The 19,182-nt window shown below is 40.7% G+C and overlaps 1 protein-coding gene across 3 annotated transcripts in view; it reads left to right on the top strand.

The window, feature by feature from the left end:
* The window catches only part of LOC100147378 (Fc receptor-like protein 5), a 39,594-nt gene continuing 20,412 nt past the window's right edge, over nucleotides 1–19,182 (top strand). For all 3 annotated transcript variants that reach the window (XM_023640933.2, XM_023640934.2, XM_023640935.2), the window contains exons 1-7: nucleotides 1–157; nucleotides 9,668–9,688; nucleotides 10,945–11,199; nucleotides 12,138–12,392; nucleotides 12,693–12,977; nucleotides 14,577–14,861; nucleotides 17,825–18,103. In XM_023640933.2, the coding sequence (XP_023496701.2) occupies nucleotides 127–157; nucleotides 9,668–9,688; nucleotides 10,945–11,199; nucleotides 12,138–12,392; nucleotides 12,693–12,977; nucleotides 14,577–14,861; nucleotides 17,825–18,103 (1,411 nt within the window). In that variant the 5' untranslated portion in view covers nucleotides 1–126. The remainder of the gene's footprint in view (nucleotides 158–9,667; nucleotides 9,689–10,944; nucleotides 11,200–12,137; nucleotides 12,393–12,692; nucleotides 12,978–14,576; nucleotides 14,862–17,824; nucleotides 18,104–19,182) is intronic.

The following is a 19,182-nucleotide window of genomic DNA, read 5'->3' on the forward strand; positions in this document are numbered from 1 at the left end:
ATCCTGCTTTTTGAAAAAGCAATTTCTCAGATGTGCTCCTTGGGGCTGGTGTGACAGTGTACCACTGTAAGACCAAACCTGAGAAAATCTCTCTTTTGGTCCCAGCCCTGGGCAGGCCAGGTCTTCATGCTGCTTTGGGTGTCACTGCTGGTCCTGGGTGAGTAGAATGGCTCAACTTGGGCTCTGGGTGGGGTAGGGAGAGCCTCTCTCTCCACCACGACCCTGGCCCTTTCTCGGGGCTCAGGGGTTCTTTCCTGCCTGGGGAGATTATATTCTTGGGCTTCACCGTATAGCTCAGGGATTCCTCCCTTGAGGTTGAAGGAGTGGTCAGAGCTAGAATAACATCAGCCTTACAAAGAAAGAAACCACAGTGACCACATTGTTAAGGGTTTATTCGATCTTTTTCTACAACAAGTATTACTTCATGAAGTCCAAAAAATGTATTATGTTTGCTTGTTCATATTGTCTTATTCAGAGAAGATCTTATTTTCTCTCTGCAAAGGAGATACATTTATACCTTTTATGACAAGCCCAGATCCTAGTGCCAGGAATGGGAGGGCAAGGTTTCTAACATGAAAACTGTCTCCTTCTGCACACAAATGCAAACCACAGCAGTGACTGGCAGATAAAGAACGCAGGGAGGGGGAGGGGAGGATGGGGACAAAGAGGAGGAAGTGAGCAAAGCAAGGGAAAACCTAAGGCTGTGACGTTCTTTCTTTGCCACCTCAGGTTTATTGAGGTATAATTTACAAACAAAAATTGCACATATTTAAGATGTACAAGATGATGTTTTGATATACATATATTATTAAATAATTACCACAATCAATCTAATTAATATTTCTACCACTTCACATAGTTACCTTTTGTGTGCGTGTGTGGTGAGAACACTCAGGATCTACTCTGTCAGGAAATTTCAAGTACACGTTATTACTAACTATAGTCACTATGCTGTACATTGTATCTCCAGCATTTATTCATCTTATAACTGAAAGTGTGTTTCCTTTGAGCAACACATCCCTAGTTCCCCCATCCACCACCACCTGGCAAACACTATTTTATTCTCTGGTTCTGTGAGTTCAACTTTTTAAAATTCCACATGTAAGTGATATCACAGAGTATTTGTCTTTCTCTGTCTGACTTATTTCACTTAGCATAACGTCCTCAAGGTCCATCCAATGTGTTGCAAATGGTAGAATTTTCTTCTTTTTTAAGGCTGAATAATACTCCAGTGCGTATATATTCCGAATTTTCTTTATCCATTCATCTATCAATAGACATTTAGGTTGTTTCCATATCCTGGTTATTGTGAATAATGCTGTGATGAATATGGGAGTGCAGGTATCTCTTCAAGATCCTGATTTCAATTCCTTTGGACATATACCCACAAGTGGGATTGCTGGATTATATGGTAGTTTTATTTTTAATTTTTTAAGGAACATCCATACAGTTTTTCATAATGGCTATACCAATTTACATTCCCACCAACGGTGTACAAGGGTTTCCTTTTCTCCACATTCTTACCAGCACTTGCTATCTTTTGTCTTTTTGATAACAGCCATTCCAACAGGTGTGAGATGGTATCTCATTGTGGTTTTGATTTGCATTTCCCTAATGATCAGCGATGTTGAGCATCTTTTCATATACTTGTTGGCCATTTGTGTGTCTTCTATTGAGAACATCTACTTGGATACTTAACTATTTTCTCATCAGGTTATTTGTTTCTTGCTGTTAATTTGTTAGAGTTCCTTATACATTTTAGATATTAACTCCTTATCAGATATGTGGTTTGCAAATATTTTCTCCCATTCTGTAGGCTACTTCTTCACACTGTTGATTGTTTCCTTTGCTGGGCAGAAGCTTTTTATTTTGATGCAATCCCATTTGTCTATTTTTCTTTTGTTGCCTGTGCTTTTGGAGTCATATCCAAAAAATCGTATCCCAAACCAATGCCAAGAAGCTTTTTACCTATGTTTTCTTCCAGTAGTTTTACAGTTTCAGGTCTTATATTTAAGTCATTAATCTATTTTGCTTTGATTATTGAACACGATAAGACGTAAGGGTCTAATTTTATTTTTCTTCCGGTGGATGTTTAGTTTTCCCAGCACCATACATGGAAGAGACTATCCTTTCCCCATTGTGTGTTCTTGGCATCCTTGTTGAAGATCATTAACTGTAAATGTATGAATTTATTTCTGTGTTCTCTATTCTGTTCCATTGGTCTATATGTCTGCTCTGTTTTGTTTTGTTTTGTTTTTTTAAAGATTTGCACCTGAGCTAACATCTGTTGCCAATCTTCGTTTGTTTTTCTTCTTCTTCTTCTCCCCAAAGCCCCCCAGTACATAGTTGTATATTCTAGCTGTAGGTCCTTCTGGTTGTGCTATGTGGGATGCCTCCTCAGCATGAGCGGTACCATGTGTGTGCCCGGGATCCAAATTGGTGAAACTCTGGTTTGCTGAAGTGGAGTGTGCAAACTTAACCGCTGGGTCGTGGGGCCAGCCCCATATATGTCTGTTTTTAGACCAGTTTTAATTACTATTGTGTTGTAGCATAGTTTGAAATCAGAAAGTGTCATGCCTCCAGTTTTGTTCTTCTTGTTCAAGATGGCTTTGGCTTTTCAGAGTCTTTTGTGGCTCCAAATGAATATTAGATATTTTTCCTATTTCTGTGAAGAATGCCGTTGGAATTTTGATAGGGATTGCATTGAATCTGTAGATTGCTTTGTGTAATATGGACATCTTAACAATATTAATTCTTCCAAACCGTGAACATGGGATCTCTTTCCATTTACTTGTCTCTTCTTCAATTTCTTTCAACAATGTTTTATAGTATTCTGTATAAAGATTGTTCACTTCCTTGGTTAAATTTATTCCCAAATATTTTATTTTTGTTGATGCTATTGTAAGTGGGATTGTTTTCCTGATTTCTTTTTCAAATAGTTTATTGTAGTGTACAGAAATGCAACTGATTTTTGAACATTGATTTCGTATCCTGAAACTTTACTGAATTTGTTAGTTCTAACAGTTTTTTTGTCGTAATCTTTAGGATTTCCTCTATGAAAGATCAGACAGTCTGCAAACAGAGATAATTTTGCTTCTTAATTTCTGATTTGAATGTATTTTATTTCTTTTTCTTGCATAATTACTCTGGCTGGGACTACCAGCACTATGTTGAATAGAAGTGGCTAGAGTGTGTCCTTGCCTTGTTTATGATCTTAAAGGAAAAGCTTTCAGCTTTTCACCATTGAGTGTGATGTTATTTGTGGCTTCTCATGTATGGCCTTTACTATATTAAGATAATTTCCTTCTATAACTAATTTGTTGAGAGTTTTTATCATGAAATCTCATTGAATTTTGTCAAATGCTACTTATGCATCTATTGAGATGATCATGTGATTTTTATCTTTCATTCTGTTAACGCAGCATATCACATTTATTGACTTGCATATGTTGGGTCATCCTTGCATCCTAGGGAGAAATCCCACTTGGTCTTGGTGTATGATCTTTTTAATATACTGTTGAATTCAGTTTGTTAGTATTTTGTTTTAGGATTTTTTTTTTTGAGGAAGATTAGCCCTGAGCTAACATCTGCTGTCAATCCTCCTCTTTTTGCTGAGGAAGACTGGCCCTGAGCTAACATCCACGCCCATCTTCCTTTACTTTATATGTAGGATGCCTGCCACAGCATGACTTGACAAGCAGTGCCATGTCCGCACCTGAGATCCGAACCGGTGAACCCCGGCCCGCTGAAGTAGAACGTGTGAACTTAACTACTGTGCCACTGGGCTGGCCCCGTAGGATTTTTGTATCTATGCTCATCAGGGATATTGGCCTGTAATTTTGTTTTCTTGTAGTGTACTTGTTTGGCTGACCTCATAAAGTTTGTTTGGAAGTGTTCTCTCCTCTTCAATTTTTTGCAAGAGTTTGAGAAGTGTGGAGTTAATTCTTCTTGAAATGTCTGGTAGAATTCAGCAGGAAAACCATCTGGTCCTGGGCTTCTCTCTTTTTTGGGGGTGGTGGGGGGAGTTCTTTTAACGATTTGATCTTCTTACTTGTTATCGGTCTGTTCAGATTTTCTGTTTTTTCATGACTCAGAATTGGTAGGTTGTATGCTTCTAGAAATTTATTCATTTCTTTTAGGTTATTCCGTTTGCTGGTGTATCATATTCATAGTAGTATCCTTGATTGTTTATATTTCTCTGGTATTAGTTGTAATGGCTGTTCTTTCATTTCTGATTTTATTTGAGTCTTCTCTCTGTTTTTCTTAATCTAGCAAAGATTTGATAATTTTGTTTGTCTTTTCAAAAAACCAACTCTTAGTTTTGATCTTTTCTATTGTTTTTTTAATTCTCTATTTGATTATTTCTGCTCTAATCTTTATTATTTCCTTCCTTCTGCTAACTTTGGGCTTCTTTTTCTAAATCCTTCACTTATAAAGCAAGGTTGTTTACTTGAAAGCATTCTTGTGTTCTTAATGTAGGCATTTATTGCTATTAACTCCCCACTTAGAATTGCTTTTACTATGTTTCATAAGTTTTAGCATGCTATGTTTCCACATTTGTTTCTCTTAAGATATTTTCTGACTTCCCTTTTGATTTCTTCTCTGACTCATTGTTTATTCAGGAACGTGTTGCTTAATTTCCATTTATTTGTGAATTTTCCAGTTTTCATCCTGTTATTGATTTCTAGTTTCACACCGTCGTGGTCAGAAAATATATTTGATATAATTTCAATCTTCTTAAATTTGTTAAGACTTGTTTTGTGACCTGACGTATGACATATCCTGGAGAATGTTCCATGTTCTTTTGAGAAGAATGTGTATTCTGATGAAGTAGGATAGAATGCTCTCTATGCGTCCATTGGGTGGACATATTAGATATATAGACTATTTGGTCTAGAGTGTTGTTCAACTTTACTGTTTCCTTAAACATTTCTGTCTGAATGATCTATTCATTGTTGAAAGTGAGGTATTGAAGTCCCCTACTGTTATTGGATCATTATATATTTTTCACTTAAGTTCTGTCAATATTTGTGTTACATATTTAGGTCCTCTAATTTGGGTGCATATATATTTATGATTGTTATATCCTCTTGGTGAATTATCCCCTTTATCATTATATAATGACCTTCTTTGTCTCTTATTATAGTTTTTGAGTTCAAATCTATTTTGCCTGATAGAGGTATAGTCATGCCTGCTCTTTTTTGGCTACCATTTGCATGGAATATCTTTTCACCTTCGGTCTATGTGTGCCCTTAAAGCTAAAGTGAATCTCTTATAGGCAGCATATAGTCGTACTTGGGTTTTTTTAATCCATTTAGCTCCTCTATTTTTTTTATTGGAAAATTTCATCCCTTTACATTAAAAGTAGTTATTAATAGCTAAAGATTTACTATTGCCATTTTGGTAACTTTTTTCTGACTGTTTCATCATTCTTTTTTTCCTTTCTTCCTCTTCTATTGTCTTCCTTTGTGATTTTATGATTTTTTTTTTTTTTGTAGTGGTATGCATTTATTGCTTTCTCTTTTGTGTATCTACCACAGTGTTTTTCTTTTGTGGTTACCATGAGGCTTACTGAGATATCTTATAGTTAAATAGTCAATTTAAACTAAGAACTTTTTACTTCAGTCACATATAAAAACTATACACTTTTTTCTCTTACCTCTACATTTTGTTAGCGATGTCACAATTTACATATTTTCATACTGTGTATACATTAACAAAAGAGCATAATTATAGCTCTTTTTAATACTTTTGTCTTTTTTAACTTTTATACTACAGTTAAACATGACTTATATACTACCATCATAGTATGCTATGGCCTGAAGCTATGTGTCCCCCAAAATTCATACGTTAAAATCCTGACCCTTAAGGTGATACTATCAGGAGATGGGGCCTTTGAGAGATGATTAGATCATGAGGGCAGAATCCTCATGAATGAGATTAGTGCCCTTATAAAGGAGGTCAGAGAGAGCTCTCTCATCCCTTCTGCTGTGTGATGTTACAGTAAGAAGACGACTGTCTATGATGAAGTGGATCCTCACAAGAGATGAATATACCAGTGCCTCAATCTTGAATTTTCCAGCCTCTAGAACTGTGAGAAATAAATATCTGCTGTTTATAAGCTACCCAATCTATAGTATTTTTGTCATAGCAGCCAGAATGAACTAAGAAACAGGATTAGAGTCTTCTGAATTTGACTACATATTTACCTTCACTAGTGAATTTTATACTTTTGTTTTCATGTGCTAATGAGTGTCCTTTCATTTTAACTTAAAGAGCTGCTTTTAGTTTTTCTTGTAAGGCAGGTCTGGTCTAGTGGTGCTTAATTCTCCCAGCTTTTGTTTGTCTTGGAAAATCTTTATCTTTCCCTCATTTTTGAAGGACAGCTTTGCCAAGTATAGAATTTTTGGTTGGCATGTTTTTATTTTGCTATTTTGGATATATCATCCCACTCTCTCCTAGGCTGTAATATTTCTATTGAGAAATCCACTGTAAGTCTTCTGGGGGTTCTCTGGTATGTGATGAGTCATTTTTCTTTTGCTGATTTTAATATTCTCTTTTGTGTTTGACTTTTGAGAATTTGATTACAATGTGTTTTATTTTAGACCTTTTGATGTTCAACATATTTGAGGTTCTTTGGGAATTGTGGACTGGATGTTTATTTTCCTCCTCTGATTTGGGAAGTTTTCTGTCACTGTTTCTTTAATCTTTCTGTCCTTGTTCTCTGCTCCTTCTGGGACTCCAGTAGTGAGTATATTGATTTTTTTAATGATATCCCATAAGTCACATAGGCTTTCTTACTCTTTTTCATTCTTTTTTCTTTTATTCCTGTAACTGGATAATTTCAAATGACTTGTTTTCAAGTTTGTTGATTCTTTCTCCTGCATGATTGATCATGCTGTTGAAAGTTCCTATTAAATTTTTCAGTTCAGTCATTTTATTTTTTAGTTCCAAGATTTATGTTTGATTCTTTTTGAAGTTTCCTACTTTTTTGTTAAAATTCCCATTTTGTGTATGTATTGTTTTCCTGGTTTTATTTAGTTGTCTGTGTTCTCTTATACCTCATTGATCTACTTTAAGACAATTATTTTGAATTCTTTGTCAAGCAGTTTATGGATCTCCATTTCTTTAGGGTCAGTTACTGGAGCTCTATTAGCTTCCTTTGGTGTTATCATGTTTGCCTGACTCTTCATGATTTGTGCAGCCTTGCATTGGTGTCTGTGTATTTAGAAAAGCAAACAGCTTTCCAGTCTTTACAGATTGTTTTTGTCAGATAAATACCCTCTCTTGCTGCTTCCCTTGACTTACAGAATTATGGTTGGGCAGGGCTGGAGCTGGGTTTTGTGGCTGTTGCTGGGTCTGCAGTTGGCAAGCCTCAGGGGCAAGGATGGGTGTGATTTCTGCTGGGTCCCTGAGCATGCTCCTGTTGGGTCACTTGGCTGGTCCCTTGGCAGCAAGGACTGCCTTTATACTGTAGTAGAGTGGGACTGGAGCCAGGTCACAGGATTGCTTCAGCAGTAGCAGTCAGGTCTGAGGTCAGTGGGCATGTTACCAGGGCACAGATGGGCATAGTTTCTCCTGGGTCCAATGGCAGAAGGGGCTAGTGGCAGAAACATGGACAAGCAGGGCTGCAGTTGAATCCAAGAGAGATTGGGCAGCTTTCAGCTTGCAACTGGGATTATAGTCAGTGAGTCTGCCACCAGGGAGTGTGCCTGCCTTCTCAAAGTGCTGTCCTTGGTCTCGGGCTCCACCGGGATTTTGAAACCTCCTACTTGCACCACAGATATTCCCACTTTTGTCTATAGATGGCTGCCAAATATTTGTTTCTGTGAAGGGGAACACAGGGTGGAGACCTCTTATTCTGCCATCTTGCTCATGTCACTCCCAGCTCATAACATTCCAATTGTGCCTGTGGGTGTGCATGTGTCTATCAGTTCATACATATAAACTGCTTGGTTTTTTGCTAAAGTTGACAATATTAAAATAAAATGTATTTATTCATTTTTTCAATGAATATTTTTTAGTAATATTTATGCACAGCACTGTACTAGGTGCTGAGAATAATCAGAAGACATGGGAGGCAGCATTCCTGTGCTCAGGAAGCTTATTATAGAAGGTCCCTCAACAAGACCAATATACAAGAAACAGCTATATAACAAGATCCCATCTAAATAATTGTCAGGCAAAATTACCAGTGATGGTGCAAGCAGATAATAAACTATACACAAGTAGCTGGTAATGACTTCACGGAATAGAGGGTGACTAGGAGCTGGAGGGGGCAGGGAGAGTAGGGCGCAATGTAATAAAAAAGGACCACACAATTGGAAGCTGCGTATAATGTTAATAATAACTATATTTAAAACAATACAAAATCCATGGTAACCAAGATATTTAGGTAATGGCAAATAATCCACTGTTCTCTACAAAACACTTAGGTTTAGATTACTCCTCTATCAGCCCCATGTAGACAGGGACAATATCTCTCTCTCACTGCTGGATTTCTATTGTCTTGTTCAGTTCCTGGCATATGGTTCCAAAATTTTTTGTTGAACAAATGAACCAAATCTGGCCTCATCTAGAATGGCTAATCAACTTATAAACTTGCCAATTTTCCCTCCTCTCTCTCCCCATTACCCATTTCTCAAACCTGTATCACCCTATCTCTACTTACTGACCTAGTCCTCTAATTAATTTGCTACATAATGAATAAATATTTGATAAATATTTATGGAATTTCTCTTATGTTCCAGGCATTGTTATAAGTCCTGGGGAATACATGGTGAACCTGATCTCTCAGAGTTTCTACTCTAGGGAGGGGAAAGTAAACAAACAAAGTAAACAAGTAGATAATTAAGATAAGTTCAGATAAGCACTCTGAAGAAAATTAAACGCCGTCATCTCTTGCCCTGCCTCCTAACCAGTTTCTCTGCTTCACATCTGGTGTCACTAAAGTCTACCCACTGCCAGAGTGGTACACCTAAATTACAAATTCTGACCTTGAAGCCTTTCCATGGATCTTCAGTGCTTTTATAATAAAATCTGAACTACTTACCATCCATGACTTGGGCCCTGTGTGCCTTCACTAATCTGATTTCCCCCACTACCTGCTACTTTCCAGATGGCCCCAACTCATGAACACCAATGCTATTTCTTCACTTTTGTGCCCTTTCTCCCTTGATTATCTTCCCCATAATCTCTTGCCACACACAAACATCTTTGCCTGGCTGACTCCTATGTTCTCATTCAGTTTTCTCAAGCATCATTTCCTTCAGGTACCTTTAATGATCACCCTATCCTGTTTACCACACACACACACACACACACACACACACACACACACTATACACTGGGATGAGTGGCCCTTCTGTGTGTTTCTATTATTGAACTTATATCTTATATGGTAATTATATTACTGTGCTTCATGTTTCTGTTTCTCCCACCAATCAAATTCTTACTAGCAGATACCATTTTTCTTTCATCTTGAAGTCCAAGCACAATGCCTAATATATATAGACATTTAATAAATTACTATTATATTTTTAAAAATGAATTTTTAATGGAAAAATAATAAATGGACAGAAAAAAATAGGTATTACCTCTGAAAAGCCAAATAATTCTTACTCTGTGCTTATCTCTGATTCTTTATTTCTTTCTTTATTTTTTGCAGCTCCTATCAGTGGACAGTTTGGTGAGTTCCCCTTCCTTTTGCCCTTCAGTGTCTCTGGGTAAGAATTTCTCCCTAATAAATATGAAACAATTGTAACGGCTGTCAGAGGATCCCTAATATCTCCTGTTCTTCTTGCCAAGACCAGCAGGAATGTGAAAGTGTCTCCTGGTCTACTGGTATTGCCCAAGGGCCAGGATAGCTTCATGGTCACTCTCTGAACCTCCCTGGAAGAAGTGGCATATACGTAAGCAGCTCCTGGCATTTCCCATGCCCCACACTTACTCCTACTGCAAATGGACTCCAGTCAACCAGACAAGATATCTTCAACTCCATGGCAAAATGCGCAGGGCTTGGGATAAGATTTTCTCCAATCAGCAACCAAGAAAAACTCCTCTGAAAACATCACACTGTGGAGATACAGCAGCAGCATTGCATCCTATACAGTTTCAAGAGTAAAATCCTCCAGGAAATCTATGGAGAGCACGAGAACATCCAACAACTGAGCCCTTAAAAGGAAGAAATACACAAAAATGGGAGTTTGCGAGAGAAGAAAAATTGTCTGTTTCATATACTCTCTTAGTTCTGACTCTTATTGTCATTCTTCTCAGTCAGAGAATGTCTTGGATATTTGAGGACCTATGAATAGCAAGAACTCTCTTCAGTCTCTCTCCTTGTGCAAAATCTGCTGCCCAGAGTTTCATCCTTGTCTAGCTCACCTCTGGATTCCAGCGAATGACTTGTCCATCCTTTGCTCTGCCGCAGTTAGCTATGATAGGATTTTTCTGGTCATTTTCATCGTCATGTATAAAGCGAAGCTGTTAGACAAGTTAATCTTTCCAGCTTTTCTCAGTGCCAAAATCTTAAGATAATATAATTTATCCTTTTAGGGAAAGTGGAAAATTGTGATTTTAATAACTCCTTGAGAAGTTCTTATGGTTTTATGAACCAGATGAAGTGGCAGGGGCAGGGGGTGACTTTCTCTAGGACTCAATTCCATAACTGGTTAACAAGCCATTTTTTCCCATTGACATTTGGCAGTGAATCTTGCTGCTATTGCCCTCTTAGAAACATTTTGCTCATTGCCATCTCCTGAGCAATCACTGTCCCCTGGGTAGGTGAGTACTCTGGCTGCCATATAGCCTTGAGCAATCAGTGACCTTCCCAGGGGGTGTTCTAAGAGATTTCCCAATGCCATATTCTCCAGTCTGTCCCTCACAAACCACAGTAATGGGGGCTGCAGGCAACTCCACCTCAGACTGTTTCTCTTTCCTCCTCAGCAACTTCATCCAAATCTGTGATTTCTGTCCATCCTCCATGGACCGTTGCCTTCCCAGGAGAGAAGGTGAAACTGGTTTGCAGTGGATCTCATTTCAAGCGACCAGAGATGTCAACACCATACCGTTGGTATTATAGGGGGAAACAAATAAGCGAAACCTCAAGTAACACCTATGAGGTTCACGATTCTGGAGAGTACAGATGCCAGGCCCCAGACTCAATAAAAAGTAGCTCTGTGAGCTTGCTCTTTTCTCAAGGTGAGAAAAAAGTGAAAGAATTAAAAACTTTTGAAATTATGTAGTTACCCAGAACCTATCCAATGTTTACTGAATCAAAATTTATAAGAATAGGGCTGAAGAATTTGTATATTTTTTACAAGCTACTTTATTTGAATAGTTCCTGAATCTATGTAAACTTTTAAGACTAGATAATTTACATGGAATAATAAGCACTATGAGGATTGTTCATATTTGTAGATAGATGATAGATAGCTATAGGGAGGGAGAGAGAGAGAGGAAGGAAGAAACATTTCCTTTTTTGTCCTAAAGCCACCTGTTTTGAATGTGAAGCAGAGTCTTCCTACTTATAATGCTCTTTAATTTAGTGAACAAGGAAACAGTGTAATAGTAAGAAGTAAATAGTATACTTATCCTCTTTGATCTGACAAGTCTCCTCTTAAGAATTTACCTACTGAAACAATCATAGATATACTCTCTTAAAATTGAAGGACATTAAAAGGTCAAGAAAAGAAAACTCATTAAATAAATTACATTGCTGCCATTGAAGGAAACTTTGTGGCCATGGAAAACTAGGTTCAGTAGTGCTATTGATGACAGAAAGTGTTCAGAGCACATTAAATGAAAACCAAGTTATCAATTACATAAATAATATTCCAATTTCATAAAAATAAAAAAATACACACAGACTCTCACATACATGCACATGGAAAGGAGAACTGGAAAAGCATATACCAAAGTCTGGGTGGTGAGATGATTGGAGATTTTTATTTACATTTCTGCTTTCCTAATTTTCTTAAGGCATGTGTGTTCGTTCTAAAATCAGAAAGCAGAAATGATAATTATTTTAAGAATCATTTTTCTCAGCCCGTGTTCCTATAAAATCTACTTGGAATAATAATGAAAAGAAGGTACAAACAGTGGGGTGAAACGAATAACTGGTCTTGTGTTTCCTACAGCTACCCTGATCCTTCAGGCTCCACTTTATGTGTTTGAAGGAGACTCTGTGGTTCTGAGATGCCGAGCAAAGGCAGGAGTAGCACTGACTAATGTGATCCTATACAAGAATGATAGATTGCTGGCATTCCTTAGTAACACCTCTGACTTTCACATTCATCAAGCAGATCTGAAGGACAATGGAGCATATAAGTGTAGTGGATTTAAGAAAGACAGTAGCTCTGTTGTTTCAAACAGAGTCAAGATCCAAGTCCAAGGTAAAGACTTCATTACTTGTGAAATGGGTTAGTCAAAGGAGGGTCTCTGAGGTTGTAGAAGGGAGAATAGGAAGAAAAGGGTGGACTGGAATCCCATTGAACCTCCGGGCGCATTCCTGTAAGGAACAGAGAAAGCTCAACTGTGCTTTGGGCTGAAGGATGCTAGGAGTCAAAAGTGGCATCTCTTTCTGTGCCTGCTTTTGTATGTTCTGCATGTGGGTGCTGAGGATGAATTATGTTTTTCTCCAGAGCAGTTCCAAGCCTCATTGCTCTGGAGACTGTTGTAATCTTTCTCTCTAGAGCTGTTTCCACCTCCTGTGATGAAAGCCAGCTCCTTCCAGCCAATCGAGGGGGAACTCGTGACCCTGACCTGTGAGACCCAGCTCCCTTCACAGAAGTCAGATGTCCGGCTCCAGTTCTGCTTCTTCAAAGATGGACAGACCCTGCAGTCAGGGTGGAGCAGCTCCCCAGAATTCCAGATCAACACCATATGGAGAGAAGACTCAGGGTCTTACTGGTGCCAGGCACAGGCAGTGACTTCCCTTGTCTGGAAACAGAGCCAGACATCCAAGATATATGTGCAGAGTGAGTGTCATTGGGTTCTGAGATCTACCAGGGCTGGGGCTGGGAAGAGCCAGACAGAGCTGCACATCTTCTTGGGCCGCTGTTCCATGTGGAATGTGCTTCTCATACCTGTCGGGATGGGATGAAGAAAGGTATGAGTGAAGAAACCCCAGTTCTTGTGGACATCTTAGAGGAGCTTAGAATCAAGAAAGTCTAACAGAAGATTATTTTTTTCTTTCAATGCCATGAGATACAACTCTTTCTTTGCCCTATGAAAGCTCTCTTTCTTGACATCATTTTTCTTTTCTTGCTAGGCCCATAGGCATAAGCTGTGGCCTATGGTAGAGGCCTCTGGCTAGGCTGGATGGACTCAGCTCAGCCAAATGGACAGATTCCTAGAATGCTAGATGCCTGGAGAAGAACATTTGAAAACAAGAAAATTAAAGTACAAAAGCTTTAGGAATAATGGTTCCAACTTGATGTGTCTAGGGATGGTGTTGTACCCACTATTGCTCTCTCCTATATCTCTGAAGTTGTATAGGTTTCAAGTATGACTGCAAAACAATGGTCAGATGCCTCCCCAGATTAAACTTGACCTGTCTCATAGGAAATCTATTTGAGCATTGGGAAGGCATATATAGTCTGGGATGCATGCTTTGCTGAGTAAGAAGGGAGTGAAAGTGGTAGCACACTCCATAAATTTATTCTCATTCCTGGGGGAAAAAATTCGTGCTAAAATTATTTCTCCTAAACTTCCTAGATTTTATTAATATTCTATTCTCCAATCACAGGTACAGGTGTTTCTTAGATCACCAATTTAAGGAATGACCATGAAGAGAATGTGGAGAGGGTCTTATCTAAGAGTTGCAACACAGTAATTTCTAGCATAGACTCTCCCCCAATATAATTGATGGAACCCCAGCCTCAAGCTCTATCTACCCTCTGTTCAGGTATCTTGATCTTCAAGATCCCAGGATGACTCAAAAAGGCCCTGCTCTAAGAGAACTGCTCTAAGCCAACATCATTATTTGAAACCATGCACACCTAGAGTGGAACACTTTCATCACAGATTTTCCCACTTAGAGGGACTTGCTTGAGTCCACGGCCTCTGACCATTTAACTGACAAGCTAGAGGAGTTAAGAAGTGCTTCCTTGAGAGCAAGCTTACTGTATATGCCAATGATTGATTTTCATCTAGCCACTGCAGTGACCACAGCTCCAGGACAAGCACCTCTGTTGCAAAGTCCCCCTGCCCCCTTCAACAACCCCACCACTTTCCCCAAAGAATGCCACTGTTGGGCATTGGGTGTAATCTCAGGAATGACTGGTCCATGCCCTATTAGGGGATAGGTAGGACATCAAGGGAGGTGGGCAAGGTTGCCTCTATTCATTGAGCCAGGTACTCCACAAGATCATTATGGAGTAGAAGGTCTCTCAAGCCATGGAGGGAACATGGTCTCCCCACCACTTCCCCCTTCTTCTCAAGGAACAAGCCCAATCCCACCCCAGGCCAACAATCCACATTGGATCAGCAGTTTTAGCCCTTCCCATCCTGTGACTCTTTTCCAGCCATGAGTATCTCATTGCTAAGAGTCCTATATGTCGTTTTTATCCATTTAGGAGGTGTTGCCAAGGTCCAAATACACACCCGCCCTGCCTTAGAGTTCGTGATTCCAGGACAGGAATTGGTCCTCATCTGCTCAGTAGATGGAGTCCCAGGGCTTGTCAGAATCTCCTGGTACAAAACATCAAACAAGGAAAGTATGAAAATAAAGATTCAGAATTCCCTGGAAGCAGAATTCAAGATCTCCATGGTGAAAAACAGCGATGCTGGAGAGTATTACTGTGAAGCCAACAATGGTGGCCTCTCCTTTCTCAGCAAGCCAGTGACCATCAATGTGAAAGGTGCATCTGCTAGATATTGTCTGAGGAATGGGTTATCAAACTTAGTGAAGACCACAACGTAGTTGAGTGGGAATGGATATTGATAGTTAACAATAATTTAATACTCTGAATAACCTACCAAGAGTTAGTCAGAGACTAGCAGGAGGGGGAGTTAGGGATAGAAGGGGCTGTGGGACATGGGAAGTTTTGTAAACTCTTAGAAATGGAGGTTAGAGAAAACGCTCAGTGATTGGCCTGTGTCCAAACCCTTCATATTTACAAGTTTCATCTTAGTTTAAAGAAATGGCTCCTGGGAATAAAGTAAGAACCAATAGGATGTTAGAACCAGGTCTCTTCTGGCTCCGTGTCTCTTGATAAGCCTCAGTGATTTAAGGATGTGCAGGGACCCTCCCTGTCCACCTTTTTGTCTCCTTCAGCCCCAGTGACGCATCCTTTCTTCACCATTAGGGCCCCTAGGATACAGGATGCTGTGAAGAAAGTGGTAGAGCTTCACTGGGAAACCAAGGGAGCCTCTCTTCCATCCTGTATCAGTTTTATCATGAGGCTGCAATCCTGAGGACCCTAGAGCCCTATAGAGGTGGAGCATCCCTCAATCTCTGTGCTCACAGAACATTCTGGGAATGACTCCTGTGTCCAGATAATGGCCTGGGGGCCCAGCCAGCAAGGAGAGGCCACTCTCTGTCAGTTGTGAGTTAACTCTGACCACCAGAAGTCACAGCCAGAGTCAGGTTGCACACTTCCCCCATAGTCTAGAGACTCCAGCTACAGAAATCACAGGCTTTTGGCTCATGTGGGATCACAGCAGGCTTGCTGCCTCTGCTTGGGAGTTCTGAGCTTCTTCCTGTGACCACATTCTCAGGAACTGAGGAATTCCTTAGAGTGAATCATCAACAGAAAAGCATACAGTCTGAACAAAACTCCCTGAACATAGCTGTGAAAATTTTTTAGGGTTTAAATACTGTCAGATCAGCAATCGCTGGCCAAAGGGAAATTACAGAGTTCAGCATCACCTGACTTAGATAATAGTTCTTGATTCTTCTGTCAATCAACAAAAGTCCAGCCATTCCTGGTTCCAGTCCTTCTCTTACAGCTACCCAACAAATCTCTACTCTCTTACCTGCTTCCTTTCTCTTCCGCAAGTCATCTGTGTTAGTCTGTTCAAGCTGCCATAACAAAGCACCACAGACTGGATGGCTTAAACAACATGTATTTATTTTCTCACAGTTCTTAGAAGTCTAAGAACAAGGTATCAGTAGGATTGGTGTCTAATGATGGCTCTCTTTCTGGCTTGAAGTTGGCCGCCTTCCCAGTGTGTCCTCACATGACCTTTCCTCTACGTGAGGTCAGAGAGAAAGAGAGAGAGATGTCTGGTGTCTCTTCCTCTTCTTATAAGGACCTCAGTCCTGTCTGACTAAAGCCTCACCCTTATAATCTCATTTAACCTTAATTATCTCCCTAAAGGCCCTATCTCCAAATATTGTCACATTGGGTCTTATGGTTTCAACATATGCATTTTGGAGGGACACTATTCAGTTCATAACACCATCCTAATGTTGCCATTGGCTCCCAGATCTTTGAACAGGTGTCTACCTCTTGTGGGCCTCACTCTTTTTTTGGTGAGGAAGATTGGCCCTGAGCTAACATCTGTTGATGATCTTCCTCTTTTTGCTTGAGGAAGATTGGTGCTGAGCTAACATCTGTGGCACCTTCCTCTGTTTTGTATGTGGGATGCCACCATGGCATGGTTTGATGAATGGAGGTTTGCTGAACCTGCAAACCTTGGGCCGCTGAAGCAGAGTTCAGGAACCTAACCACTATGCAACCAGACCAGGTGGGTCTCATTGTTTAACCAGCCCAGATGCCATCAGACGCTTAATGTGTCTGCAGCAGCTCTCTCTTTCTCTCTCTCTGGTCCCCAACATCTGCAGAACTCTGTTTTTCTCTCTTTATTCCTTTGTCTTCTGAATCCCCAGATACTTAAGTACTGAATCAACCTCAGCAGCTCACAAATCATTTCTATTTACCAGGGAGGTGGAGGTATCCCTCCATATATTGTCTCAATCAAGTTAATTTTTGACAATAACCAATGTGCAAATCCGTGCAGGATACAGAGACAGGTAGCAACATCATAGTTACTCCAAAGATGTAAGTATGGTGGTAGGGAGAACCTCAGACATCATCACCTCCTGTACTAGTATCTGATGCCATCCTGCCATCAAAGCTATAAAGGTTGTTGTGGTGGTGAGAGGAAAACAGCTTCTGTGGAGCCCTGTGCCATTGCCTCCATTCATGGCAAACTCCAGGCCCAGTTTTAAGGAGACAATGTGACTCAGCACTGGACCAGGAGTCAGGAGACAGAGCCAGGTCCTGCCTGGCCCTGAAAACAGCCTGCTGAGTGGCCACAGGCAGGTGTCCTAGCCTCTTCCTAACTCCGTTTTTCACCTGTAAAGAGAGAGGATCAGGCTGGATGCAGGGAAATTGTAGGAACAGAGGAGAGGGTCCTGGAAGAGTATGAGAATCTGGACAGAAAAAGGGTCAAGGGCAGAGCCCTGAGACCAACCCAAGTGAAGGGCTAAATAGAGAACAGGGACTGACAAGAAGACTCAAAATGGTTTGGGCAGGTAGGGGACAGCTCTTCCACCGGCATACAGCAGAGGGAAGGAACGAGGTAAGCGTGTGGGTCTTGTGGCAGCAAGATAAAGGACTTCTCCCCCAAGAGTGGCATTTTCTCTAGAAAACAGGAGTGAAGTCACCTAACAAGGGGAGACAGGAGAGGACAAGGGGCCTGATGGTAAAGGAAAACACCAGCATGAGGACAGGAGAGAGCTGCTGAGAAAAGCCTGGGAGGCCGCTGGGCCGCCCTGAGGCCAGAGCAGATGAGATGGGGCATTTCACTGGCCACTGGTTGAAATCGACAGTAAGGGGCAGAAGCAACTGTTGACTAATTTTTTTCTCTCCCTCAGTTCCTGTATCTCCTCCTGGCCTCACTCTCAGCCCTCCTGGGGACCGGGCTCTTGAAGGAGATATGGTAACACTTCACTGTGAAGCCCAGAGAGGTTCTCTTCCAATCCAGTACCAGTTTTTTCGTGAAGATGTATTTCTCAAGGAGATAGAAGTCACTTCATTGAGAACAAGTTCCTTCAGCTTCTCTCTGACTGCAGAGCATTCTGGGAACTACTATTGCACCGCTGACAATGGCCTGGGGGCCCAGCGCAGCAGAGCAGTGCACCTCTCCGTCATCGGTAAGTCCTAGATTCTGCCAATCACCCAGCCCTGGCCTCTCTCACCAACCCCGCCACGAACGCATTCCCACCTTCCAGTTTCCTCTGCTTCTTTCTCAGGCTAACCCCATGTCCTTCGAGACTCCCTGGCTCACTGAAACAGCTGTTGGCTGCTTTCAAGCCTCGTTCCTTGAGCTGCCCAGGTGCCACTACTCCCCTGACTGTCTGCACAGCACTTTCTCTCTCCTGGCCCCCAACCTTTGAGGAGCCAAATGCTTTTCTCTTTCTCTCCACTTGTCTGTGAATCCTCAGATGCCTGATTTTTATTTAGTAAACTATTCTCAGTAGCGACAAAATCAGTTCCCAGGGGCACAGAGGTGTCTCCTGTCCCTTTAATATCAGATATTGATCATGAACAGTGTACAAAACCATGTAAGATACAAAGACAGGTAGCAGGGTCACAGTTACTCAAAAGGTGTCCCTCTCGCTTAAGCACTTTTGGAGTTGCTTAGGCAACAGTGGGAGGGAGAAATAGACAGGGAAGCAGTTGGAAGCAGGGCAAGAGAGAGCCTCTCGTGAACAGAGATGACTTCACCTCTGCTTGCTAAGCCTGATACCTCAAAAGCCATGAAGGGAATTGTCAACCAGTTATGAAGTTAAGTAGTTTCTGTTGAGCCTTGAGTCTCAGTTTTGTGCATCTATGTACAGCCAAATTCCAAGCCCAATTTTAGGGGACAGTGTGATTTGGGCTTGTACTAGTGGAAGAGAGTACAGTCCCGGCTGGTTCTGGAAGCAGCCTTGATTTCCTCTTCTGTAAAAAAACAAAATCAAGCTGGAGACAAGCTAAAATCTAGCCCCTCCCACAATAGATGTGCAAAAGAATGTAAAGCAAAAGATCAGAAAAATCTGGAGGGAGACATCAAATGAGAGAGATAGAGAAACTATGCTTCTGAATCCAGAGGCCCAAGGAAATTGGAGTCAGTAACGTTATTATCAAATGCTCTCAGAGATGTATAAAGTTCTATACAATGACTCATTTATTCACCTATTAAATAATTGTTGTGTATATGCTGTATGCCAGGCTCTACTGCTGTCCAAGG

This window comes from Equus caballus, chromosome 5, assembly GCF_041296265.1.
Source record: "Equus caballus isolate H_3958 breed thoroughbred chromosome 5, TB-T2T, whole genome shotgun sequence".
Taxonomy (NCBI): Eukaryota; Metazoa; Chordata; class Mammalia; order Perissodactyla; family Equidae; genus Equus; species Equus caballus.